Here is a 26,657-nt window from a genome sequence, read left to right as displayed (position 1 = left end):
GGCAGAAACTTGGCTATTACAGATTGGCCTGCCTAAAATGATAATGAGCTGTGCTGCAGCTGGCCACCAGGGGGCGCTTTGCAGTCATTTTCATGTCATTACGATTATTCTCACACAATTCATGCTTTATACATAAAAAGCACATCACATCAAAAATGTTTTATTTATTCCCTGTTTTTATTTACAACAGAAAAACACCAAGCCTGTGACCTAAAATAAAGAATTCATATAAATCAGATATTTTGAGATAATCTGTTGAGCTAGCAGTAGCCAGTTCAAACAGTCAAAAACAACAGTCATTATTTGTAGCACATTGAAAGGCAAACTTGGACGTAGCACTGAGACAACATGAGCGTTAGCGTGTTTCTATCGCTGGAAGGCAGGGGTGTTTTCACGGGAACTTCTTTTTCAGTTCATAACACAAGGGTCACTTGGGGACTGTGAGCTGCAAGAATACTGCGTCGGATTAATTTGTTGTTCTCGCCACGTGTTTTCATTTCCAAAGTGGCGTGGCCTCGCACGCATTGCGCTGAGCTGAAGTAGGCTGTGGAAAGACTGACCCCCACAGCTTCCTGTTCCATAAAGGGCAACCTCACACATGTCCAAATAAGTTTTACTGCCAATGACAGGAAGCCCCTCAGGTCATGCCTGCAGGTGACCTGATGTGGAATTTTACTGCGGTGATACTGTGACGCTTTTCTCTGCTGACTATTGATACAGTTAATCCTGCCTAAGTTAGTGGAGAGAGACGTGTTTGCAAAAGATCGGTTGACAAAACACCAAGTAAACGTGTTGCAAATTGTCGGCGTAATTGACTGTCATGATGTGAGCCAAGATCGGTGGTTTGATCACGTTTGGTGGCCAGAATATGCTGGGTATACAGTTTTAAGGGAAGAACTCCACAGATATGGTGGTTTTGCTTTTACCTTTTCAATCAATCTTGTAAAAAGAGAAAGAACCTCCATTGTTCGCATGTTTCAACCAGCATTTCTGGTTATTCGTTCGAATCCTTTTTAATTTTTAGCTGCTGCATCCAGCTATGAGGTGCATGCTGGGAAACCTGCACTCCTGGCTGAGAGACATAGGCCAATTTATGACCCAACTTCAGCTCCCTCTCACATCTATTATGCTGTAAATAAAGACAGGATGTGGCCTTGAGGTCAAAGATAATCCAGCCGAAAGGCCTCCTGCCTGCAGCAGCATGCTCCGACCTACATCCATTTCCTCTAGCGCATTGTGAGAGAAAAGACGGTGAACCCAGGTTTCTGACAAAGCTTTATGTAGGGATTAGGGGAGACACAGGAAATTAAAACACTTCAAACATCCCAGAAGATGAAGAGAACGTGGGCACCTCAATTCCCATGAGAGCAGCGCTCGCATGAGGCAGCGAGAAGATGAGGATTTTGGGTCTTCGGGCTCTGTGGAGTCATGAAAGCGTAGTCGGGGATCCGTGTAGTTCTGCCACTCGGATGATGGCGACTGTTACCAAGTACACAAACACTTTCTCAGCTTTCATGAAATTAGTCCTGGTACATGGAGATAATGAGCTCATCGACCACAATAAATGAGTCATCCACACATGTTTTCATTATTTACAAGGCACTCATAAAGGCACGCTCGGAATGCAGCTCTCATAGGGCTTGGTTTCCCATCACTAGTTTCTGCTGTCAGCACACGAGGTTGGGTGGTTTGGATGGAACCTGCATGCAGAGATGTGTAGGGGGTCACGGTCAATGGGGTATAAGCAGACGGGAGCTGGGTCAGAAGTACAAATTCAACACTGAATCATCGTTTATCTCAGAATCCGTGATCACCGGCGGTGGGGGAACCACCGTTATCAACAGCCTTATTTTTAGGTTAGATGTTCCTCTCCCTCCTCTGGTTTATGTGGGGGGATTAAATGAGAGTACAGACAGAACGTGGAGTTTCTGAAGTTCACTCTGTCCTCGTGCTTCAGATGTTGCGTTTGACGAGTGCCAGAACAGTTGACTCAGCCTTCAGCAGAGTGGATTTTCTTGTCGTTCTTGAATGCTTCTGTGGTTTTAAAGAGCAATGTTAGGGGACTTTTGGGTTCCGTGTGTTGAGGATCAAGCAAAACAGTTTGAACATGTGACTACGTGGCCGGTTTAGCCTGAGTATTTATCAGTTAAGTTACCATGTTTGGGACCCGTTTTTCCTTATTTTCTTCAGGCCCAGACGTAGGGAGCAGTGAGGTCATTGTGCAGTCTACATGGCGTGGGTTACGCTCTCTGCATTAGCTTTTTGTTATGTAAGCCATATAAAGGCAGAGGAGATGTGATGAAAATGTGTTTTGGTTCTCTGTATTGGAAGAAAATGGAACGCCATGTAAGGAAATCTCAGTGCGAGCAAAACTGATTGAAAGCACCTGGCAGTGAGAGCAGCAGACAAACAGGTCGCCGCCAAACCCTTCTGGTATCGCAGGACATCAAGTGCAAAACATCAACATCGACATTACACAACCTGCCTTTTATTCCTATTTACAAAGAAAACCTGCTCATTTAAAGTGATCTTTGTTATTTAACAGTTTATTGAACCTGAATGTACAGGTCTGATATTTTCCCCAAGCCGAAGAAAAAACATTAAAGACAAAACAACAGTAAAGTTTTTTATAGCATATATGGAATCTTTATAGGCTGACCCAATTGGCTTGACTCAGCTTCAAAAACAAACAGAAAAAGGGAAGGGTCCGCTCTGTTGTTTAATTGAGCTCTAAAGTGGAGCTAATAAAAGTCGAGCACGTGGCTGTGCAGGTGAACTCAGGAGCATCCACCGGTGTGACCTGTTCTTGGGCTCATCTGGGTGCAGATGTTGGTGTTCCTCCTTATCTGAGCTCTTCCTTCTTCACATAATGTCCGAAATCCGAAAAGATGATGGTGTGCACCGATGGAGCGTTCCTTTCAGATAAAACCCCCCACTGCACCCAAACGCATCAGAGCTGAACAACTCAGTCCCACAGGGTTTGGTACCAAAGATGATCACAAACACAAGTTAAAGCATTAAGTAAATGTGTTCCTGATGTTCCCATGAGAACTGCAGTGTCGTTGTTTTGGCTGAAATCATCCACATCTTGGCTGAAGAAAGACGGTGAATTCTCCAACAGGAATCTGCAGGAAAACAATAACATACATTTCAAAATGATCGTGATAAATCCGGGCCCTTGCACAATGCAAGGTGATGATTCAGTTTGTACTGGTGTGTACTGGCTGCTGAGGGGAACAGGACAGAACCCTGAGGGGAACTTTATCTTTGACTGACTGGCATTGGCAGCTTTAAAAGCTGATGGTGAAAGATTGCAACGGAAACTACTCTACTTGATATAAAGATTATATATTACACTTCACTCTATTGACAATTTCATGGCAACAACATCAACCCGAGCTTTTAATGGATAATAAACCCAAAACCATGAAAATCAGGAGAGCGTTGCGTTTTAGGACACATTTGGCGTGGAGGAAGTCAAAATAGCTCAGGATGAGATCAATTTGACTCTGGTTGGGCCACCCTCTGACAACAAAGGCTATTTAATAGTTCTTCAGTAGTTCTTTGCTGTTGCTGTGGTGCAATTTAGTACCCACTGCTGTGTGATTGTTCAGCAGTTTTTGAGATGCAATTTAACATGAGACAGAATCAGCCAGAGGTTATTTGGTTCTTCCCAGAGCCCAGCTTAGTGTAATTTGTTGGTGGATGGCACAAATTCACAAACAGCTGGTCCAAAGTCGAATGTTTGGATTTTGAAGGTGTCAGATCAGTTGGGTAACATGTGCCTAATAGGTTGCAGAAGGTTCAGCTAATTATCACACAGAAATACAACAGACTTACACCCCAACAAAGGCGTAAATAATGTGCTCGTGCACCGTTACCTCAAGCGACGTGCAGTAAAATCAGGAAAACAAATGAACTGAACTACATTGAATCCCTTTTCAGACCTCCCATCGAGGCAAATAAACTCCACGCAGGTGGTTCTGCTTCTTGGCAACGTATGCATTGAATGTAAAATTGCTACAATATGGCTCTATAAGCTTTTGTGCTGGATGTAGAAAAACAAAGTGTTGTAAAGTGCAACTTCATTGACTTTATACCGTATGCAGAATTCCCTTGTGACCCCCTCATATGCATCTTTTCAGCCTCGCAACGGAGATGAATGAATGACATCATTTGTTTAAACCGTAATTGAGATGGAGACATACTAAATGATTTAACTTGTTTTTAGACACCATAGTTATTTATATTGTAATTTTCCCATTCACAAACAGAGCCATTCATGAGTTTACACTGAGTACTCAGGTCTAATGCTGAGTTTTCCGGTGGTCCTAAGAGGATGGATGTAGGCGATCCTTGAAAAGAGATGTTTGGACCAGAAGATTACGAAAACATGCTTAGGGTCTTGGCTTTGGTAAGTAAGGTGTAGTAATTAAGATTCAAAGACATTCTGACACCTCGTTAAAACATGGGATCGATTACAGTAGGTTCCTTCAATGGTTACAAGCCCATTTTTCATCCTGTTCCTTTAAAAGATGCTGCATTTCATCAGAACTGTAGAGAGTCCTGAACTGACCGGCGTAGCAGACAGAAACAAAACTGTTTTTCTTCTAAAAATGGTGTCGGACCTCCAGTTGAAACCTTAACCTCTGCACGGTAAAACTGCAGCTGTAGCTTTTAAAGTTTGGTACTTAGTCATTCCTGAAGGAAAAAAATGTGTCCACGAGCGGGATTTCTGGAAAACGGCGCAGACAGGATGACCACGCCAGTTGAACGCGCCGGGCGTCTCAGGATTAAGCGTTTTGTCTTTGAACGATGAAGAGACTCGTAAAAGCTCCGCGCCCCGCCGCGATACTCCAGCCGTTCGGCTGAGCGTGGCAGCACGTGCTTATCAATGTGCCACAACATCTCTTCAAACCTTTTATTAACAAGCGAGCAGTGTAACACCGCAGGCAGCTCTAACTCGTCTCACATATAACCTGTCTCATATGTAAAGGTCGTGGTGGTTCGACATAAAACTTCGCTAAAGTCTGCGTCTGCGCTCAGCAGGACATAAACACTCCGAGGGCGAATCAAGGAGCGTTTTTATACACGTGTGGAAGCCCGTTCCACGCAGCAGTGCCACCGGATCAATCAATTATGAGAGGAACGCTTCGACCCCCAAAATGGCGCCATTATATTATCAACCCTCCTGCTGGGCAGAGCTGCTTATTAGGCTGCATAAACCAGCCCCACAGCTTCGGTTCTGCAGCGCAAGACATAAAATACCTCGAGCATTACCTTTAATTTCCCTTGAGCCTCAGGCAGAAGTGAAAATCATTAGTTTGAAAACGGGAAGTTCACGTTCCCCAGAGGAACTGCAGCTAAATCGAATTTCATAGAGGCAAAAAGCTAAAAACAACAACAACAAATAAATAAATAAGAATAAAAGGCGGGAAGTTATCATGCTATTGACATTAAAACTGCACCTTTTTAGGGGTTTTTCATTTAAGTTTCCACTTTGTCATTGATCACAATATGACAGCGGTTCAGCTGTTCCAGGAGAACATCACGCTAAGCTCAACTCTTCCGTCTGGCTGTGTTACTCAGCCTGGACCAGACCTCCCCGGGTCTCTGACTCACGCGGCGACAGCATCACATCACAGCTCGCTGCAGCCTGTTTCCACGGCAGCGAGAGAGCCATCAAAGGGAGAAAACCACACTTCCAGCATCTCCGTAACCAGATGCAGGTTTTTTTCCAACCCGGACCCCAGAGAGCAAGGGGAGATGATCCAGAACATACTGGAAGAGAAACATCATTGCAGCATGGGTCATTCGGTCTATTTGCTGTTTGTCTCTGGCAACAACGACCTGAATTCCTTCATTCCTGAGGAACAATCAGTACGGTGGTCTTTATCCAAGACAGTTAAAAGTAGGTTAGTGTGGTCAGTGTTAGTTAGTGTTCATTGTCATGGTCATGAGGGCTGGACGGTCCCTGAATGTTCACATTTAGGCTATTTATGGAGAGTCAGTCAAAGGTTTTCACAGGTTCTCCAGGATTCCGGAGTTCAGTTCCAACGCGCATGTGAAGAGCGTCACTCACGACCCCCAGCAGGGGTACCTTCAGCCGTGGTGTAATACACAGCTACCCGACTGAGCAGGCAACAAAAGGACTGAGGATTTCTGTGTTTGTAGAATCCAAGAATGACTCAGAAAGGTTAAACAGCCAGGAACATCAACCACGATACAATCAGATCCTCATGTGGAACAGTGTCTGCTTCAGCCACGCATATTTGAACATTAGAGCTAAACAGACCCTTTCACGCCTGAAATCACACCCTGAGATAGGGAGGGAAAGATGAAGAGTAACATCACAGTAAAAAACAAAAAGCCACAGAACAAATGTTATTAACAGAAAAGAGTTTTGAATGAGTGGCTGCAGCTGGACTTTGTATTCTGTGAGTGATTATGAAGAATAATTATTGAGACTGGGTTGAAGCTCTTCCTGCTTTCTGTGAATTTAATTAAATACATAATATGTATGCGTCTGAAAGTGGTGACAAGGTGACTCTGGGGGCTCGAACAATGAATGTGACTGTCACTGCAATCACTAAAGTTCCTCTTAGAGGGCCTCCAACTTTTGCTAAATGAATATTTCAGCCTGTGGTTACAGCTAATAACCCACCGCTAGGCTGATCTGGCTTCCTTCAATGGTTCCAGTACTTTCCAGTGCCGGGAGTGGAATAATTCTGACTTCAACACTTTCGCAGCTTTGAAGTTCTCAGTGATTTATATTCAGGTCTTTAAACTTCAAAGGATGCGCGACAGCAACAATTCAAGCCTACTTACATCAACGTGTGACTCCTCTTTAACTTTTACTTTCTGACCAACGGGAACCGAACCGTCGCACTTTTCTGCTCTATAAATTGCACTTTTTGGTGGATCCGAGACCTCATTCATCACCACTAGTGACAGAAGCAGCACATGCTAACCTGTTGAGGTTCAATGATGAGCTTTTGTTCAGAAGATTCTACGTGTTTTAACAAAAGGCTTTGTTGATTGTTTATGGATTGTTGCTACGAGGCTCCGATTTACTTGGATCTTTTACCAATATGTTCTCACTCCCAAATCATTAAGTGCAGCTGCCTGGTCAGTGTTTCAAAGGTTCGGATGAAAATGTTCTACGTTCTTCATCAGCATGCACCATCACGTTCCCACAGATCAATATGCAATCGCTTCCAAATTAAAGTTAGTTACTTTTCTGTTTTTCCACATGGTACCATTAGAACGTAGCGGGTCCATGTTAAGAACGGAAAGAGCCTTGATTTGTTATCGACAACGTTAGACAACAATGGGTTGTTGCTGTTTGTCCCAGTGAAACCAGTCATTTAAACACTGGAAACAGAGGGTAATGATGACAAATAGGCCGGTTTTACAGTCCAGGCCATTATAAACATGTCCGTTTTGCAGGGAAGCACCCGAAGGTATCCAGAACCTTTCAGCGCTGCCTTTGCACAGCTGGCAGATTCATCTGTGAGGAAAAATCACACGCACCGCAGGAAGTTACAGTTTGCTTCCAGGTTAGTGCTTTTCTGTCCCGAACATTTAGCATCGTATAAACACAGATCTTGTGGTGGCGCAATTGCAACCAGAAAAACTGTCTTTCAGGAACCGCAGCTCCCTGGGGAGCTCCTCAGGTGGCGGCTAACCTAGATGCTACTTTGGTCTCTGGAGCGTCTTCATATATTTTGTTAGCTCTGTGAACATTGAGGGGAAAATTGGGTTGATTTTGTATTATTTAAATACTCTTTTCGGACATGTTAAATGAACATGTAACCTTTCCAAATTTAAAGAGGGGGAAACCATAGATAATTATCTGGTAAGTCAGCAAACGTCCTCAGTTACATCATTTTAAGCGCTTCGGGGGATTTTGATGACTAACTGAATTCTCTCCGTTCTTGTGGGAGCGGGATTACCGTCGTTTCAGCCAAATCTGCAAATTTATAAATCTGATGTCAGGCCCAAGAACTGGCATCAAATGTGGAACAAAGTCAAAGTGAAAATAATGGAAATATTGACAGATGTGAAGATGGCAGGGAGGTCGGGGGGGATTCCCGAGCTTTGGCCTGTCAGGAGCTTTAGGATAAAACAGTAACTCAGACCATCCAAAGAACATTTTCGTCACATTAATGTCTGAGCTGAAGACATTTAATTAGCCCTGATATCTTCCCATCATGTCTCCAGCAGTTTGAAACCAGATGCATTAAATGCTGGAAGCATCAGCCCATCTCATGAAGCTTAAGGTGAAACAAGAACTGGAATAATAATGTTAATGTCAGAAATAGAACAAGGTCAGATGGTCTCATTTTTATGCCGAGAGATTTACTTACACACATTTCTCCATCTACTTTTTAAAAAAATCAGCTATTTGACCCCCCCCATCCCCGGCCGCAACCTATCTAAATGTGTTCATTTTTATTTTGTCATGTGTGAAATGAGACATGTACATTTCTCACACACACACACACACACTATCCACCAAGGATTTAAAGCAGTAGAGTTGACTTTGTTTGCTCCAATCCTCCTCACAAATACAGACACACACACACAGACACACACCAGCACATCTGGTATCATACAAGTACAAAGAGAAGTGAACGTCCCTAATGTGTGTGTGTGTCTTCAGTGGGAGAGCTGACACGTGTTTCCACCTGTCTGTGTGTGCATCTTTAAGGCTGAATATGCCCCTGGCACTGGTTTATGACTGGAACGCAACCAGCGCTGAGCCTCCCAACACCTGTACAATAAATCACTCGCCCGCTCCTGTAGCTGTTGCGTAACCCTCCAGAGTTTTACTGACACCACCGCAGAGCTGCCCACGACGGCGTCCCCGCACATGGGTGGCGGGGGTGGACTCACCTTTTGCACGATGGCCGTTTGTGTGGGCTACAGTATAACCGGGCAACAATGAGTCCATTCTGTGTTTGAAGCGTTTACACCAGCGATGCAGTGCTGTTGGTCAGTGTTCAGCTGCTTCAAATCCCAGTTCGGATGAGCTGAGGTCAACAACGTTATCGCACGCTGCCTCTCAAAACAGTCAGCCAGTTAGTTAGCGGCAGGGCTCGAGGAGGTCAGGTGAATCGCTGTCAAATTTTGGCTAAAAAATATAGTTTAACAATAATAAAAACCCCTCAGGACGCATGATCAAGATATCAGTCGCAGGCAACGTTCCTTGGAAGCCATGGAAGTTTCCCGGTTCCACAACTGGGAGGTAAACCAGCTGCGGTTTCCATATGAACCAAATAAATACAATATGTTGCACGGAGGGAGGAAAAAGTGATGCGCATACACACAGTTAACTATACAGTATAATGCAGAATTTTAAGGCATGTGCTGGTGATATGAGCTCATAAAATCCATTCACAGTCTGATCGCAGCACTGGAGCCAAGCGTGGGGGAGCAGCCGATGTTGGGGGGGGGGGGGGGGGGGGGGGGGTCACACCATGCCTATGCTCGTGAAAGTTTGTTCCTTGTTTTTGCAGATAGCATCTTTTTTTCTTCTTTTTCTTTGACAGTTTAAGCCAGAACAAAGGGAGGACTGCAGGTTTCAGAAAGTCCCCCTCCGCAGAGCCAAGAGCTCACACAAACCCTCTGACTGCTCAGGAAAAGCAGCTCCGCACTCTCACGTTCTGCTTCTCTGCATGGGATGAAAATATAGAAGGCAAGCATCCTCCTGGAGGTCCGGCCGAGGCCGGTTTTTGATTTCCGGGTGTTTGACTTGGCAAAAGGGCGAGAAGAGATTTGGGTTGAATTTCTTTGTAGACTTAATCAGCAAGTATAATTAATTTGTAGCTGGAATCTTTACCCAAAATAACCATCAGGGTCTGTTTAAAATCATACATTCATTTGTGTAAATAAATAGCAATGTGTGGTGAAACGGCCACGTCCCTCTGATGTGTCGCCAGGGCCCTTCAGCTTTAAACAGCTCTGAGTGTTTGATTATTGATTTTAATATAACCTGTGGGAGATCACTTCCCCGTGTGCTTGCATGGGTTATTCACTGAATACTATGTTTTATAAAATGTTCATCTTTACTTGTTATTTACCTGCTATTGTCTTAAGTTGCATCTCAAACACAGACTTTATGGTCATTTCTGTTAATTTTCACAGCTGTACAAGATCAGGAAATGCGTAAGACTGACTAAAGTGTTCCAGACAGACCTTTGACCTGCTGCATCACTGTGTCCTGGCATTTGTGTGGATGTTCCTGTGAACGAGCCTCCACCCTAAACCTTGTGTAGATCAAGTACACCCCCTGATGGCAATGCCCCAGACGCCCTCACAGCTCCGCCGACCCAGGCTGGACCTTTGAAATCTGCACGGTAGCGTGGAGAAAAGACTAAGCAGGGACTTTTAAAAGCTGCAGCAAATCAGCCAGAACTTCTAAGACTTAAAACACGTGCAAATCACAGAGAGTCACGTTTGGAAATCATCTGTTCTGCGTAAAGACCAGAGCAGATGAGTGAAACCACCTTTCAGATCTCCGCTCAGGCCTGTTTACAGCCCTGCCGACGTGCCATAGTTGTCATTTCACACGTCAAGGGAACAGTTACAGTCTAAATCCAATTACAGAGGATTCCCACAAGTCCCAAAGCCCCCGTAAGGCCATCAGACCTCATTTCAGCCAGGTCACTTCACAAACACAAGAGTGAGGAGCTTCCAAACACAAGAGTTGGAAAGAAGAAAGTTTCTTGTCTGTGTTGCCGCGACCCCCTCCCATAGGTCCACATTCAGAATCACGTGATCTCCAGAAATACCTGGATGACTCAGTCCCATTTTCTGCTCTTGGAGTCTTTCTGAGTTACTTATGTCTCTTAGAGGGGGTGATTGACAGCAGCATTTTGTGGATTTATCTTTGCAAATCTACCCTTCACTTAGCCAAATGACATCATGAGCGAAAGTCTTCGGGACGTGCGCATACGTGGGAGTGATCGTCACAGTTTTATCTCTTCTAAAGGCATAATTCAAGTGTTTGTACAGAAATATCTCCATCGCCATCCAGATCTTATCTTGCACCATATGTTCTAAACCCAGGATCTGTTACTCGTCCAATGACCTCACGTTGTCTATTATGATTTTCTAATCATATTTCTTTGTGTCATCTTTTGGAAAATGCCTGTATTGGAGTTCTGCTTTTCCGTTTTTAAAGGGTTAAAGTTAAAAAGTTCACGCCTAAAGAATGGAACAAATCAAATGGCGGAATTACCAGCATGTCTTGCCTTCGAACCGTGAACACTGGGACCATAAAGCGTTGCCTTTTGCCCAAGGCCCACAGAAAATGCTTCTTAAAATGACAGGCGGCGTCATTTTTTCCCCACATTTCCTTTGAAGTGCAACCTCGAACTCATGTTGAGAGAAAATCTGCCCGTTTTACAAGCATGTTGCATAATTTTAGGAGCATTTGCAGGTTAAAAAAAAAAGACACAACTCACACTGATGCGGTTCATTTCATAACCTCCGTCACAGATGCCGTCAACAGGCTGCAACCCAATCTCTGCATGAAATGGGTGTGCACGCGTGTGTGTGTGAGAGAGAGACAGATGCTGGTATTCCAACGGTGATAAAAGCGAGCACACATGGCCCGGCAGATGAGAAACAGAGGTGACGTGGACTTATTGTTCTCTGACCTCGTGGGTTGATCAGAGCCGAAGTGCAGAAACAACAAAATCCTCCTGAGATGTCACTAATTCCACCACAGTTAATAATCCCAGAGTGCAGCCATACTGTTAGAATCCTTTGCGGCAAACATTATACACCATAAAATCCACCAACTTGAGGGATTTATGTGTTTGTTTACTGGGATTTCATGTCAGTTTCGCAGAGCGTGAGATAAAACTGCGTCCAAAAGAAATGGGAAACACTCAGGGATCGTGTGCATTATTTCAGTGCAGAGTAGCCATAAATAAATCCGAAACTGTGAGAAATCAAGACGGTTGCATTAGAGAACATTTTGCTGCTTTAGTTGCTGCGTAAAGGTTTGTAGCAAATAACCCAGAAATCCACCATTATTTTGACACAAGCTTTGTTAGAATATCAACCTGACGCTGTTGGTCATTAATCACCACATCTCCAGGGGAGGTTCTCTACACGTGCGTCTCCTACAGGGCTCAAAAATGGCCAACATCTCAGAAGCAGGGGGTGTTCGTCCGTATGTTCTGCAGCATTTCGATCCCGTTCGTTCCCGTTGCTGCTGCGATCCCGACTACACGATGGTGACGTAGCTGAAACTGCTGACAAAAATGCTGAGTCATCTGAAGGAAGCAGTTACCAGAAGAGAAGTCGGTGATGGTTTTGACCCAGTTGCTCCGAGGCGAGGGCAGCACGAGGTCTCATCCCGCTTTGCATTCCTCTCCTCGCCGAGGTGTCACAACTGTCAACCGTTGTTTTGAAAAACTATATTTACGTCATTTTCTCGCTTTTTTTGTCTGCCCAGTGATGAAATGATTATGACGGGTGGGGTCAGCCAGTCCTGAGCTGGATAGTCTTTAAATATGCCGCTCTTCATTAAACAGACTCTTTTTAAGTGTAACTAGATGGAAATAGTTGACTGTGTTGAGGTGTCGGGACCGTCAAGACCTCGCCGCACACATGCGCGGTGCTCCAGACCTCTAACAGAAACCAGATTGACTTCACCTAACAGTCAGATGCAAGAATTAATGCAGCCGCGGGTGTGTTTTCATTGGCCTGTGAGGCGGTAGACGGAGAAGCGAATGCAGTCAGAGGGAAAGTGGCGTTCCTGGCAACATCTGGCACGTTCAGCAGCATAAACATCCAGAGATGTGATGAGCTAGACCTCATATCTGCTGATGCACCCACTCAAAGGATCCCACCTTCGTGTGTTGGAGCTTCTTTTTTGTCACTGGAAGCTGGAGCTCATCCCAGTATCGACCCAAATACAACCAACGTGTAGAAGCTCCTAAAATCACCATTTACAGGATTCAATCAGGGCGTGAGGGGATAAATCCTTAGATGGAATCTGACAGCTGAAAAGAGCCACTAAGTCCAGGAATGGTAGTTGATAAATGTGAGTCTGCACATGACGTTTCACAGATGTTTGTCCCGACGGGAGATTTGTGGCGCAAATGCAGCTGCCTTGACTTTGACGTGCGCGGGCCCACCGTCGGCGCAGATGGAGCGTTCCGCCTGCTGAGGCGGCGAGTGAAATCTCAGAGCTTGAGGCAAGAGGTGCGAGCCTGCCAGGATCAGCCAATGATGTCATGAGAAAGGAAGTGAGTCGGGCCGAATGTTCCTCGTGTCATATTTATGAAAGTCTTCAGAGCTGCACGTTGAAACAAAGGCAGTAAATTGAGCCACTGACATGGAGCTCATGCGGACATTAGCAACATAACGTGCTGCAGATTTAATGTGTGATGATCACCAACAACAGGATTCTCAGATCATCTTTATTTGAAGCCTTTTCATTTGCAATGCTGCATTAATTAAAGATCTACTGCATTCCTACGTAAATAAAACCTAAAGCCGAGGTGGATGTTAATAGGAATCAGCGTGAAAAGGCCTTATTTAGTTCCACTGTGGCCTCTGAATTGCCCACAGCCTGACAGCGATCTAAGATGGCCAGGGAGACACCAGCCCTGAATTTTCCCACCATCTGACTGGATGCTTTCAACACATCGACGGTGTTTTTATTGCAGGCTCCTCAGAAATCCCCATTAATGTCTTCAGCTTTATAATTCTAAATAATTTGAGTCCACAAAGGTCCGTGCACACACGTCAATACTTCCACGTTTATCCTGGAGGCTTGAGCCAACAGTCAGGCGTTGGTTTCTCAGAAACTCCACTTGAGCAACACGTTGCTCTGAAACATCTTGGACTTGGAACGGCTACGTCCTCTCTGACTCTTCTGTGTGTTTTTACATAAATGCTGGCAAGAATCTGCTCCTTTAAGCTGCACCAGATGGAAAATATTCATCAGCAGAACACATGGACTAATATGACAGCTTCAGTTGCTCAGATAGCACTAAGTGTAACGTTTTACATATTGTGATAAGCCTCACATTTGTTCGACTGAAACGTCTCACGGTGCAATCTCCTCGTTCTCACAGCTGCATTCTGTGGAAGTTTCCATGACTCTCCTGACACAGATGTGACAGTAAAACCTCTCAGATTATATTCGGCGCAGACTAAAAACCTGTGTCGTCATCACCGCTGAGCCTCCACCCAACAATCCACATCCATAAAAACCTATGATGGCATCCTGATCACGTGTGATGACTGTCCTTGTCTGAGACTCTGCTCAGGCTCTGCAGCAGGGATTTCTGGAAGGCCTGGTCACATGACTCCGGGATCAGGAACTCCAGCAGCAGGTCGCAGATGCTGAAGATCAGATGCCTGCGTATCATCAGACAAATAACTGAGTCTGGCTTGTACGATATGAGTTGTTGCACCACACGAAACATCCACAGCAACAACACATGATTGGTAGTGAGAATGACCAGTGTTGGAATATCAATAAATGTAAAACAAGAGCTGCTCGTAGAGTTTATCATCTTTGACACCTCGTACTTCCCCAGAAACCTGGACACAGTCTCGGTCGAGCTCACATTTTTGGTGCTAATTATCCAATCGTCACGTGGTCCAATGCAATGAAAATTTTACAACATCCCATTTTCACCTCTCCTACCAGAGCCTGTAGTGGTTCCACCCTACTCACATCTGCGGATTATGCCAGACGTGTCCTCTGTGGTGTATAAGGAACTCAGCATACTAATATTTGTGTTATCAATCATTTAGGAGTAGGATATTTATACAAATATTGTTTTGCGTTTCCCCATCGGTTGGTGTGATCCCTGTTTAAAGTGGAGCTGAATATAAATTTTAGCATTGTTATTCTTAATAGTCAGCTATAATCTATCACTGGTGTAGTTTTAGTTTCCACCAGCACACTCACTTGTTTATCTGAGGGTCCTGCAAAGACTCCAGCATTGTCTCTATGCTCAGTCTGAACTTTTCGCTTCCCAACATGTCCGTAATAATCTCTGTCCGTGCAAGAGGGGAGGAAAAAAGGATGACAAAATTAGAAACAAACAGGATTTAAACAACAAATCTGCTGCAGGTATTGACCTGGTAGCAGCTGCATTAGACAGTCCAGGCATTGCTTTTTAGCCTCCTGTCTCTGTGCAGCACTGCGCTCTGGCCGTGGCTGGACAGGCAGTGTGCCGCCCGGCCACACGGCCTCCTGCAGCACTTGCAAGTAAATCACCCAGCAGGGGGCGCTGGTGAGACGGGCGACTCCTACATCCAACCAGCTGAAACAGAAGATGCTGCGTATCATCAGCAAGTACATGAACGTGTACAAATGGACATATCTTTCTAAATTTGATGGAGTTTGTGTGCGAAAAGGCAGTTCTACCTCTCGATGAAGGTACCAAAGAGCAGCCTGATGGTTTTCTGTATGTTCTCTGTACAAAGCCAGCTCCATTGGTCTTTCATTAGGAGACACAGAATGTTCAAAGCAACATCTGCCACCGCTGTATCTGCAGCACACACGACAGGAAAGCTTTAAACAAGCTTCGTATGATCCGGGGATCATACACATCAGATGGGCCAAAGCTTCAAAGGTCAACGCGTAGCTTTGCTACCACCTAGTGGTGAAATGTTGTCACGCAGGATTCACTGAAACGTGCGTACATTCTTGGTAAAGCTAAGAAATCAACCTGTCACTTGAGTTTTTCCCACTTCCTTCTCTTTGGATGACTGATCGCAGCTTTGCCTGGCTGCTTTTTCCCCATTCGGCTCACATAATCGTCTTTCCTGCTGTTCGATAAAGCGCTCAAGGTCCGAGACTGTCATGCCGTTAAGAACCTGAAAGCAGGATGAGCAAAGCTGACATGGTCAAACATCCATTTTTCATTATTTAGAGATCTTATTCTTACTTACAGTGCTGCCTTCACTGAAGCAGTATGTGACTTTGGGATGCAAGTCAGGTATATTGAGAGAAGGAGAAATTTTGCTGGCGAATATTGACCTCCTGTTTTGTGTACAAAACCCCCAAAATGCATCCTTACAAATGTATAAATGAGACACAAAATATACAGTAGTCTAGGGTTGTCACCTATACTTTCTGCTGTCCAGTGTTCGTCCATCAGTCTCAAAGTCTTCCACTGGACTAAAAACGTCTGGATTTGGGAAAGCTGTCTTCAATGTGTCAAAAGCATTTTCCATCATCTTAATTGAGAGAAAAAAAGGAGAAAAAATAGAATAAATCTATGGACACATTGGGGTGTTTGTAACTCTCGGATGAATTTGGATGCCAATTGCGATTGAATAAATAAATAAAGCTTTCTCACCTTATCAATTCTTGATTTGACAAAAGGCTTCCTTCCAAAATACGTGGTAACATCTGAGTTGAGAGCCAGGAACTCCTGCATGTCCTCGCTGTTGGACGTCTCAGGAATGCTGCTTAGTTGCTAAACATACATTATCTTCGCATCAGAAAAGCACAGAAGCGCCTCGGGTGAGGTATTGACTGAATACCCACTTGAACAAAGAGGTCGAGTTGGGTTTTACGAGCTTCGACCTTGTCGTTGTCCGTGTTTCCAAACATGAGGTCGGGGAACATTTTCTTTGGGCCTTTCACATCTGAGATGCACAACACACAATGAGCCTGACGTGGCCGACTGAGCTTTAAACGATCAATCGAGAGAGGACGTCTCACTCTTGATCAGTTTCTTGACTTCTGATTTTTCTTCTAGACGTGTTTGCAGGTTGAGGAACTCGCTGTACCTCCGGTGGACGGTGTGATTGGACAGGCGCCGCGGAGCGCCACCGATCTCAGCCTCGGCCACCGTCTCAAACTGTTAGAGAGAGACGGCGAGTGATCATCTGGGATCCATACTCAAGCACCAATCAAACATCTAAGCTTACCGTCACAGCGTAGAGAGTGTATGGATGTGTGCTGGAGCCCCTCTGCTCCGTCGCAGTAACACCAGAAACGTGCACATTCTGGATCCTGACCGATGAGGCTTGGGGTGTGGAGGCATCGCAGTTGTAGCAGGTAACGCAAGGTCTTCGCGACGGAGAAGTTGCGGATTTCTCCGAGGCTACACCAGCCGCCCACTGGGAGTCCATGGGGGCCACGGCCTTTGGCCCGAAGTTTTTAAGAGGACCAAAGCAGCCAAAGTCCTCTTCATCATTTAGGGAGAGGTTGCAGATGTTTGCTGGAGAGCCACAGTCACAAAGCCCTCCTGTCAGCTCATCTGTAGAGTCTGAAGGAAGCAGCGAGTCCAACAACGCTGTTTTGGACCTTGATGAGGGGCATGAAGCCGAACAGCAGTTCATTTTGCAGGGTTCTCGTTTCCCAGAAGCCACCAGGCTAAGCGTGCTGCTCTGGGAGGAATCCCAGCCACAGCCTGAGCTCCAGCTCTGTACATCATCCAGATCCACGGTTCGCTCACTGCTGACGCCGTCTGACAACGAAGACTGGGACCTGCATGTAATCCAGGATTCATGCTGGTTCTGACACAGATACAGTGGATCTCCTGGGAGCTCATTCACGCTGACCTTCTGCGGCTCTCTGGACCTGGTGATGATGTCCAAAATGGTCTGATTGAGCCAGTCGGGATCAGACACCCTGTGTATCAGCGGCAGCAGCACGTTGCAGGTGATGAGCTCTGTCACCATGTAACCCCCAGTTCTGGTCTCCATCTGAGGATACGGAACAACCACGTGCAAGAAGAGATTAACCAGCGCTCTGGAGTATCTGAGCTCCTCAGCGGGTCTCTTCACAGCTGGATGAGGTGTATCAACCTCGCTGTAGAGCTTCCAGAGGCTGAAGCTCTCCTTCTCTGTCGCCTGTATCTGCCGGGCCGTCATGTAGCTCTGCAGGTGACACCCGTACAGCTGCAGCAGCTGCTGGACCAGAGCCTTCCTGTCCACTCGCCGCGCACGCTCCTTCAGCTCCATCACGGACTCCAGCATCGAGCTGCACACGGCACGCTCAAACTCCCCCTCCGCCTCCGGCAGCAGCGTGCGGTACCACGAGGACACAAAGTCCCGCACCGCCTTGTGGACGGCGTTGTGGATCTCGTGGTTCAGCCTCCACTCGTGTTCGGGCGACCACAGAGGCGGGCTGACCTTGCCGAGAGGCAGAAAGTGTTCCAAGTGGAGCAGGCTGTTCGCGTCGAGAAGCGCCCGGGACCCCAGCCAGCCGCCCAGAACCACCAAGAGGCTGGTGAAGATGCAGAGGAGCCACACGTTGACGAGGAGATGGAAGAGGACCAGCCACGCCAGCAGGATCCCCACCCCCAACACCCTCCGCTGCCCGAGAACATCTGATAAAGTCCAGTTATTGGACATCTTTGCAGATTGCATCATGGCCAGTAGGTCAAATGTGTCCTCTTGAAAGAAAAGTACGTCATTATTTGTAGTTATAGACAAAAATCATCTCTTCTCTTCAACATCTAAAACAACTAGCAGAAAATGTCATTAGGATTAAAATTGGTTTTATTTATTGCTTTAATTGTATAACAGATTATTGAGTCACTACAGAAGCAAATTGTTTAAAGTAAAAAAATGAAACAGCCGCTCACAATATCTGTGGAAAGAAAACAGTTGTGGGATTTATGGAAACTTGAGCCTGAAAGGCCACATAGGACAAATACATTTTTGTTCTGTGACAGCATTGTGTCATTAACAGTTTAGACTAGAGGCTATCGCTATAGTAACCTGTAAACTTGAACAGATGATCAACGGTTTGTTTCTCCTTTGTATAACCAACCTATTACATTGTGGCTGCCTTGAACCTCCAGCCTGTCCAACACACTGGCAGCTATCCGGCACCGGTGCTAAATATTTATCTGTACTGTAAAACAAAAGACACGAGAGCAAAGTGACGTTACCTGAGCGGCTGTAGGATCCTCCTGAGGGCTGTTTCGGCCCTGTTGGACGTCGCTTTAATCCTTCAACAAAGATTATGGGGATCAGTGTGTGAGGCCAGAGACGCAGATGGCCCATATGGACAGATTTAGCTGTAGGTGTCTTCTAGTACACTGTTAACAGTGTTTCAGAAAAGATCTATCTCTCAAACACAAGACTTGATTATACACTTTACCAGATATTTATTTGTGTTTCCAGTCAATCAGTTATGTTCCTCGGAGTTCAATGCATCAAATTATACAGAAAAACCGACACTGAAGTTGGTATTTTTGAATTTAAATAGGGCATTTTTGCACTCAGGGGTGAACAATGAGTGTGACTTTATTTTACCTAATAAATCGATTCAGTATTGCATCAAAAACATGCGCAACGCGATGTAATTTATTTATAAGTGGTTTCCTGTTACTTCCTATAGTATTAATTACTATTAGTTTACCATTAGTTTCCTGTTAGTTCCTATAGTATTAATAACTATTAGTTTACCATTAGTTTCCTGTTACTTCCTATAGTATTAATTACTATTAGTTTACCATTAGTTCCTATAGTATTAATTACTATTAGTTTACCATTAGTTTCCTGTTACTTCCTATAGTATTAATTACTATTAGTTTACCATTAGTTACCTGTTAGTTCCTATAGTATTAATTACTATTAGTTTACCATTAGTTTCCTGTTAGTTCCTATAGTATTAATAACTATTAGTTTACCATTAGTTTCCTGTTACTTCCTATAGTATTAATTACTATTAGTTTACCATTAGTTCCTATAGTATTAATTACTATTAGTTTACCATTAGTTTCCTGTTACTTCCTATAGTATTAATTACTATTAGTTTACCATTAGTTTCCTGTTACTTCCTATAGTATTAATTACTATTAGTTTACCATTAGTTTCCTGTTACTTCCTATAGTATTAATAACTATTAGTTTGCCATTAGTTCCAATAGTAAAAAAATAACACAATGGCATCCTATAGAAATGTTTTCATTATTGTTAATTATTGTTTAATATTCATGTGATGGGAGGAAAGAGAAAAACCTGTTTGTGATTTTTAGGATTTAATCCAAAGAAGCAATCTAATCTAATCTAATCCAAACACAGGCAACGAAAATCACAGAACTCTTCACGCAAAACTACCTGGTGCAGAAATAAAGGAAAGGCGTTTAAATACAAGGGGGGGGGGTGGATTATACAGGTGAGGGACGCCAAGGTAAGGAGGCGGAGTCAGGAGGGAAGTAAATGGTCATACAGTGAAGGTAGAAAGAGCCATGAAACTAAATTAAAAAACGACCCTAACCTGACAGCAAGGTTAAGGTGGCACGACCTCGTTGACGTCACTGGATCGCGATGTTTTTGTTCCCAGGACAGTGGGGGAGAGTCCCCACCCCACGTCGTCCCTCACCATCCTGGGAAAAGAAGAAAGATGGATCGCCTGTTTATGTAACGCGCTGCTGCGGCTGCTGCTGCTCGTGTGCTGCGTTCACGGTCCCGGCAGACCCTCATCTCTCCTCCGATCATCGCCATGGCTCACACGGAGCTCCAGGATTCAGGTAAACCTCTTTTATTTCAGGATGTTTAAGGTGTTTTTTTAAACGGATCTCGCACGTACCCGCGCACCAACAACGTCACTATACGCGTCTGCATGTACATATGTTCATATACTTATCTAATGTATGGATATCGCCATTTGGGTCCGTAGGCAGGCCATTTTAACCGATGAAGTTTGTAGGTTTGGTTGCTTTTCTGACAGAACAAACTGTTCTCTCGGCTTCTCTCCAGACGTATCAGGTTTCAAAGCGAACCTGTTTTCAATTGAGGACAGCGCCGGAGTCATTTGTCCCCAGGAACTTTAGTGGAAGAGCAGCCCGTCCAATATGTGCAATATTATGCACTGAGGAGGAAACATTCTACACGAAGAAAGTGGCCCAGTTCATGGTTTATGTTCCCTGCTGTCCCTTTGGTGGGTGTGAGAGGCAGAGCTTGACTGTAATTTAAGTCAGGAGTCAAGAGTCTGGCATGGGAGAGGCGCCTGTCCGTCATAGTCTCGGGCGAGGCCAAACACGGACAGGGTTTACAGACAAGGTTCCTCCAGCGTGGTTCTGCTGAGCATGGCCACACAAATAAACACTGTTTACAGGTTTTCAGGGGGGTAATGTGAAATCCTGCCGTTGTTGTGTTTGCCACAGGGGCCAAAGCAAAGGAGCGCTTGGTCCTGCAGGGTCTGGAGACCATCGCCCCCCTGGTGCGCTCCGTAAAAGAGACCCCCGAGCCAATTCCCACTGAAGTAGAGGGAACCATCCCTTCCTGGATCGACGGCAACCTCCTGCGCAACGGTCCGGGAAAGTTCGAGTTTGGGAACAGACAGTGAGTTGTGGAAGCCCTCCAGCCCCTCGGAGGGGGTAAACACACTCAAACTGCCTGTGCCTCTGCCCAGCTACAACCACTGGTTTGATGGGATGGCGATGCTGCACCAGTTCAGGATAAGGGGCGGCGGAGTGACGTACATGAGTCGCTTCCTTCGCAGCGACGTCTACAAGAAGAACAGTGAGCAGGACCGCATCGTGATTTCAGAATTTGGCACCCTGGCCCTGCCCGACCCCTGTAAAAACTTCTTCCAGCGCTTCCTGTCTCGCTTTGAGATGATACGTGAGTGGACAAAAAGGCCGGCTCGTGTTTGTAACAGAGAATAGGTTCTGGAACAGTTTACCTGGATGAATGTAGGTAAAATGAACTGCCGCTGACCCTCTCATTGAACTTTGTGAGGGGGGACCAGTTCTGTTCCCCCCCGCAGGCCTCAGTAATCCTGCTATTGTGCGTTCCAGAGCCCACCGATAACGCAAGTGTAAACTTCGTCAAATACAAAGGGGACTATTATGTCAGCACAGAGACAAATTTCATGCACAGAGTGGACCCGGAAAAGCTGGAAAGTTTGGAAAAGGTACCTTCACACTGGAGTTTTTCTATCAATTTCTACGACGATTTAAAGTGAAATATCTGTTTTAGGTGGACTGGAGCAAATTCATCGCCGTGAACGGGGCCACTGCGCACCCCCATTATGACCCTGATGGCACCTCCTACAACATGGGTAACTCCTATGGACACAAAGGTCAGTACGTCTGTGTTAACGTGCAGGATGTTTTCCCCGCCAGCGTGCACAAATGAAAGATTTCTGTTTTCCCCTTCACATCTGGATGGCTGTCATGTGACAGGAGCCTTGTACAACATCATCAGAGTCCCGCCTGAGAAGACCGAGGCCACAGAGACTCTGCACGGAGCCAAAGTTCTCTGCTCTATCGTGCCTAAAGACAAGTCCCGTCCTTCCTACTACCACAGCTTTGGTGCGCCGGCCTCACCAGTCACGTCTGTATCTTCCACGCTGGCTCCGCCCACCGGTAACATCAGTCTTCTGCTTCCAGCCATGTCTGAGAACTACGTGGTGTTTATTGAGCAGCCCATCAAGATGGACCTTCTGAAGATCGTCACGTGCAAACTGAGAGGCAAAGCTCTGTGTGAGGGGATCTACTGGGACGCCGGCCAGGACACCGTGTTCCACCTGGTCCACAAGCACACAGGAGAGGTGAGGAGCAGCCACGTCGGTCGGCGCCGCCGCCGTCGCTGAGGACGTCGCCGATCTCACGTTTTGTGCTTGGCAGGTTAGTGCGGTGAAGTACCACACCAAGGCCTGCTCCACCTTCCATCAGATCAACGCTTTCGAGGAGGACGGCTTCCTGATGATCGACCTGTGCTGCTCGGACGACGGCGAGGCCATCAACAACTACCTCATCCAGAACCTGCGCAAGTCGGGAGACGCATTAGATGAGGTCTCCGCCCACATTCTTACCCCTTTATCAAGTTTAAACCGGCTCCAGCGACGCCGAACCTGCCGTTCTGCTCCTCCAGGTGTACAACTCCACAGGCAGGGCTTTCCCTCGACGATTCGTTCTGCCGCTTCACGTCACCAGCGAGATGGCAACAGGGCAGAACCTGAACACTCGAGCCTCCAGTCAGGCTACGTGTGTCAAAACTGGCAAAGATACGGTGAGCAGGAGGAGGTGGGGATGGGTGGGGGGGGTTCTACAGTTCGCGCTCACACACGGACGACTGAAGCATGACTCTTTGTGCACAGGTATTCTGTCAGCACGAGGATCTCCATGGCGCCGACCTTCGTGAGTTTGGCGGGCTGGAGTTCCCTCAGATCAACTACAGCAGGTGCAACACGAAGCCGTACCGTTATTTCTACGGCTGCGGCTTCAGGCACCTGGTGGGAGACTCGCTGCTGAAAATGGACCTGAAGGACAAAACGTTCAAGGTGCGCGCGTGTTCGTGCATGAGGACTCGGGTCATGGTATGGTTGAGTGTAACCTGGCCTCCAGTCAGTGTAAACAATAAATCATCTGTCAGATCTTCAAGATATTCAGTATCTGGTAGCGCAGAAACTGGGAAAAGAAGCTTAAATCAACACTGCAGGAGCTGTAAAAGCCGCTAATTAACATGTTAATTCACACGTATAAAATCAAAATCTAAAAAGATGACACGCTGTGGTTTTATGGGGTGTTAACTGTTGCCCATTTCCAGTCTGTAAAGCTAGCAGGCTGCTGGCAGCTGCTTCAACAGTGTGTGTGTGTGTGTGTGGGTGTGTGTGTGTGTTATCGGGGCTCCTTCTGGATGTAACCTGGCCGACAGCGTCTAATATCCTCTCTGACATATCTGCCACTTTCAGGTCTGGTACCAGAAAGGTTTCTACCCATCAGAGCCCGTGTTTGTGCCGGCGCCCGATGCTGAAGACGAGGACGACGGCGTGATCCTCTCGGTGGTTCTGACGCCCTCACGGGTGAGATCGGAGACGAGTTGTTTACAGCTCTGCTGTCCTGACCTCAGAGCGGCAACACGCAACATAAATGCTTTGAAAAGCCAAAATTATTAGGGATCAAATGCAAAATGAGTGTAAAGAACCTCAAAGTTTGGTTCTTTTCTTTTTTTAAACAACGATTGTACGTATGTAGTATATTTACAGTGGATTAAAAACAAGAGATGTTCATAAAAAAAACAGACAAATGAATTTAATTAAACAATGTGAAGACCTCCAGCAGCAGTCAGTCAGGAGCATGTTGTGCAAATGTGAATTATATTTGATTTTGCAAATGAAATTTAATCAGGGATGATTTCAGTAGCCTGTTTCTGCTTCTTAAAGCAAGAAACAAGAGAAAGGCCTTCTGCCCCTGCATTTCCAAAAGCATTCCATTCAACCTTTGTTCTACTACAGGACAAGGGAACGTTCCTCCTGGTTTTGGATGGGAAGACCTTCCAGGAGCTGGGAAGAGCCAACGTGCCTGTCAACATGCCTTATGGCTTCCATGGTATTTACGAGGCCTCTTTATAATGCTGCATCATCAACAAAACACATGCACTCCAGTAAATTCCAATTTACCGATATGTCCCCGGTGGTGCTGCGTCGTGTGGGATGTATGGTTCTGGTGCCAAATGAAAACTGCTTTCTTGTGCCTCACACATCAGAGATCGTTCCATTTATATAACTTTTTAATTCCTTCCTTATTTTTCTACTGTGCTGTTTTCGGGGCGGCGGGGAGAGTACTGGAGCCTCTCCCAGCCGCGCCCATGTGAAGGCAGGGTACGACCCTGGACGAGGCTCCAGCTCGTCTCATTGACTACAAATGCCTTAGAACGCATTCATTTCGAACACGAGTGGCCTCTCAAACGTTCCCCCAGCGTTCGCCCGTAGAAGCCGAGCGTCCGGTCACTTCCGTGGGACTGCAAGGAACAGTTTTTTTCATCGTCTTCGACGGTCATTGGTTAAATCCCACGGTTGTGTCCCGCCCCCGGACGCTGGGACTCCGCATGACGATTGGAGGATCAGTGCAAAGGCTGAATCCTTTTTTGATTGACAGGGAATTGTGACCCATGCACAGACAGCGGGGTAATTTCCACTGTTGAGGCTGAACAAGCTTCCCAGCCAACACTATTCTGCAGGGATTTATCTCAAAGAAGAATTCCACATCGGTGACATTTGGTCACTTTTAATGGAACAGCGTCGACGTCCCTTCAAGTTTGTATCTTAGAGATTCTTGGTCAGGTGACCTCCCACTCCAACGGACTGCACACATGAATATCAGATCCACCGAAGGAGGGAAATTCCATGCTTAGAGTGTGTAACAGGACGTGAAAGCTGTAACAGATGTGGCACTCCGAGAATGAAACTCCAGCACATTTAACATTTTCCTTTGTTATAGTGTAACAGTAGTGTTGTTGTGAATGTCTGAGCTCTGCAATTTGTACGTTTTCTTTTCTATCCAAACATTAAAAGTCTTGTAACAGGAAGCCCAGAATAACTGGGCCACAGTGGATTTTTCAAATAAAACCCTGTAATTGTGTCTAAATATGTGGTTAATCATTTTAGCCCCACGCCTCTCTCTGCTTATTGTCTCCAGATTTACCACCATGGTAAGTTTCATGCTAAACAACAACAAACAACAAAGCAAATTCTGACTAAGAACAAAAAACAGCCAGTCTCTTGGCTGCAGAAAGCCCAAGTACTTTTTAGACTTTAGAGTGTCACGGCTAAAGTAAATGTGGAGGATGTAGACACAGATATCATCCACTAGGGGTCGCCTCCTCCTCTCTTTTCTGAAGGCGCAGAAAGGAAGAAAACTTCGTCTTATTGATTGTGAATTTTTTTTATCAATCAACAGCAGCAGTGAAAGTTGACACCTCGGTGTGTCATATATGAGGGGTCAAATCTGTGGCCTGCAATCAGAGCAGAGTAAATCAAGCGAGGTTGTAGGACCAGAATATGCTTTTCACCAGTAAACTCAGGACATCTTGGCTTCAAAGGGCTGTTTAAGGGTTAAGACTTGGTTTCAAGGTTGCCCATTTCCATAGAAAAGCGAACAAAACAGAGAACAAAACAGCCATTTAAAAAACAAAAAGAATCAGAGATTTTAAATGAAATCCAGCAGTCTTGATTCGAAACCAGATAAAAATGTTTCTGAAGCACGAAAACCAACCTTACACGTGTTTCTGCCTCCAAACTGTCAGTGTGAATTACCAGCACTAACTTGCACGTGTGGTGTTACTTTAATGGGATGCTGGGACATGACCAAGGAAGCAAAGATCATTCCAGTGATCAGACATGTGATTTTAAATTGATCCAGAACACCCTAGGTGGCTTCCCTTTATTTCTACTTTCAACCTTATCATCAAGAGTTTTTGTATTGATGACTGAAGCCTCATTTCATATGGAGATGAATTTTATTCCGGTATCTACTGTCGGATCAGGTCACATTTGGCAGTAGTCTCTGATCAATTGTGGCATGAAAGGCACAATGTTCTATTTTTATCCTCTTTCCTATTTGTGATATAAATAGCCCTGAAACTGCTCTCATTTTGTAAATCCAAGTTATGTTTGAAGTCTCACGCCACTGAGACGCACCGTCACACCCACCACAACCCTCAAGAGTGAATTTAAGTTATGACCTGAAACTGTGCATGCCCTCATTTTACCTTCATTATAAAGAAAATAAATCATAGTGATGGGAAGTAATGAGACAAAGTTTTCAGGCATTTAGTTGCGTTGTGTATTCAAATAACGGACAAATGACCTGAGTGATTGTTTTATTAGTATTCTGTGGGTATATATGATGAATGTGCCCGAGAGGCTTCCTAGGCAAGGATAAGATCACAGTCGATCACAACACAGAAATGCAAAAC

At 45.5% G+C, this 26,657-nt stretch overlaps 2 protein-coding genes across 3 annotated transcripts; one reads left to right on the top strand and one right to left on the bottom strand.

Annotated features, from left to right (window-relative positions):
• Positions 1-13,467: 13,467 nt before the first annotated feature.
• snx19a (sorting nexin 19a) lies at positions 13,468-20,283 on the bottom strand. Its single transcript, XM_029847926.1, has 13 exons — positions 20,230-20,283; positions 18,897-18,956; positions 16,924-18,395; positions 16,715-16,853; positions 16,538-16,638; positions 16,347-16,466; positions 16,112-16,224; positions 15,937-16,027; positions 15,714-15,861; positions 15,410-15,533; positions 15,121-15,305; positions 14,948-15,035; positions 13,468-14,388 (listed from the first exon to the last, which is right to left on the bottom strand). Exons 3-13 carry the CDS (start codon positions 18,370-18,372, stop codon positions 14,259-14,261), a joined length of 2,688 nt encoding a protein of 895 aa, XP_029703786.1. The 5' UTR covers positions 18,373-18,395; positions 18,897-18,956; positions 20,230-20,283; the 3' UTR covers positions 13,468-14,258.
• On the top strand, positions 20,171-25,327 carry LOC101074587 (beta,beta-carotene 9',10'-oxygenase-like). Of its 2 annotated transcripts, XM_011611547.2 has the most exons (13): positions 20,171-20,482; positions 20,712-20,892; positions 21,119-21,296; positions 21,367-21,578; positions 21,755-21,870; positions 21,936-22,038; positions 22,142-22,270; positions 22,349-22,509; positions 22,586-22,753; positions 22,833-22,970; positions 23,059-23,241; positions 23,653-23,763; positions 24,196-25,327. In XM_011611547.2, exons 2-13 carry the CDS (start codon positions 20,865-20,867, stop codon positions 24,310-24,312), a joined length of 1,644 nt encoding a protein of 547 aa, XP_011609849.2. In that variant the 5' UTR covers positions 20,171-20,482; positions 20,712-20,864; the 3' UTR covers positions 24,313-25,327. The 2 variants fall into 2 exon arrangements, with proteins under 2 accessions (XP_011609849.2, XP_003971294.2); XM_003971245.3 differs by lacking the exon at positions 20,712-20,892 and having other exon boundaries at positions 20,172-20,482.
• Positions 25,328-26,657: the final 1,330 nt, after the last annotated feature.

Source organism: Takifugu rubripes, chromosome 15, assembly GCF_901000725.2.
Source record: "Takifugu rubripes chromosome 15, fTakRub1.2, whole genome shotgun sequence".
NCBI classification, from domain to species: Eukaryota; Metazoa; Chordata; class Actinopteri; order Tetraodontiformes; family Tetraodontidae; genus Takifugu; species Takifugu rubripes.
The sequence above is the reverse complement of the archived record's forward strand: the minus strand, read 5'-3'. Positions and strand labels throughout refer to the sequence as shown.

Excerpts from the sequence above, each read along its gene's own strand:
- LOC101074587 (XM_011611547.2), top strand. The coding sequence starts at position 20,865 with ATGGTTTATGTTCCCTGCTGTCCCTTTG. Across the intron at positions 21,579-21,754 it reads GTCTCGCTTTGAGATGATAC|AGCCCACCGATAACGCAAGT; the intron begins GTGAGTGGACAA and ends TGTGCGTTCCAG. Across the intron at positions 22,971-23,058 it reads TCAAAACTGGCAAAGATACG|GTATTCTGTCAGCACGAGGA; the intron begins GTGAGCAGGAGG and ends CTTTGTGCACAG.
- snx19a (XM_029847926.1), bottom strand. The coding sequence starts at position 18,372 with ATGATGCAATCTGCAAAGATGTCCAATAACTGGACTTTATCAGATGTT. Across the intron at positions 15,306-15,409 it reads TTTGGTACCTTCATCGAGAG|CTGGTTGGATGTAGGAGTCG; the intron begins GTAGAACTGCCT and ends CTTCTGTTTCAG. Across the intron at positions 14,389-14,947 it reads CAGGACCCTCAGATAAACAA|GCATCTGATCTTCAGCATCT; the intron begins GTGAGTGTGCTG and ends GATGATACGCAG.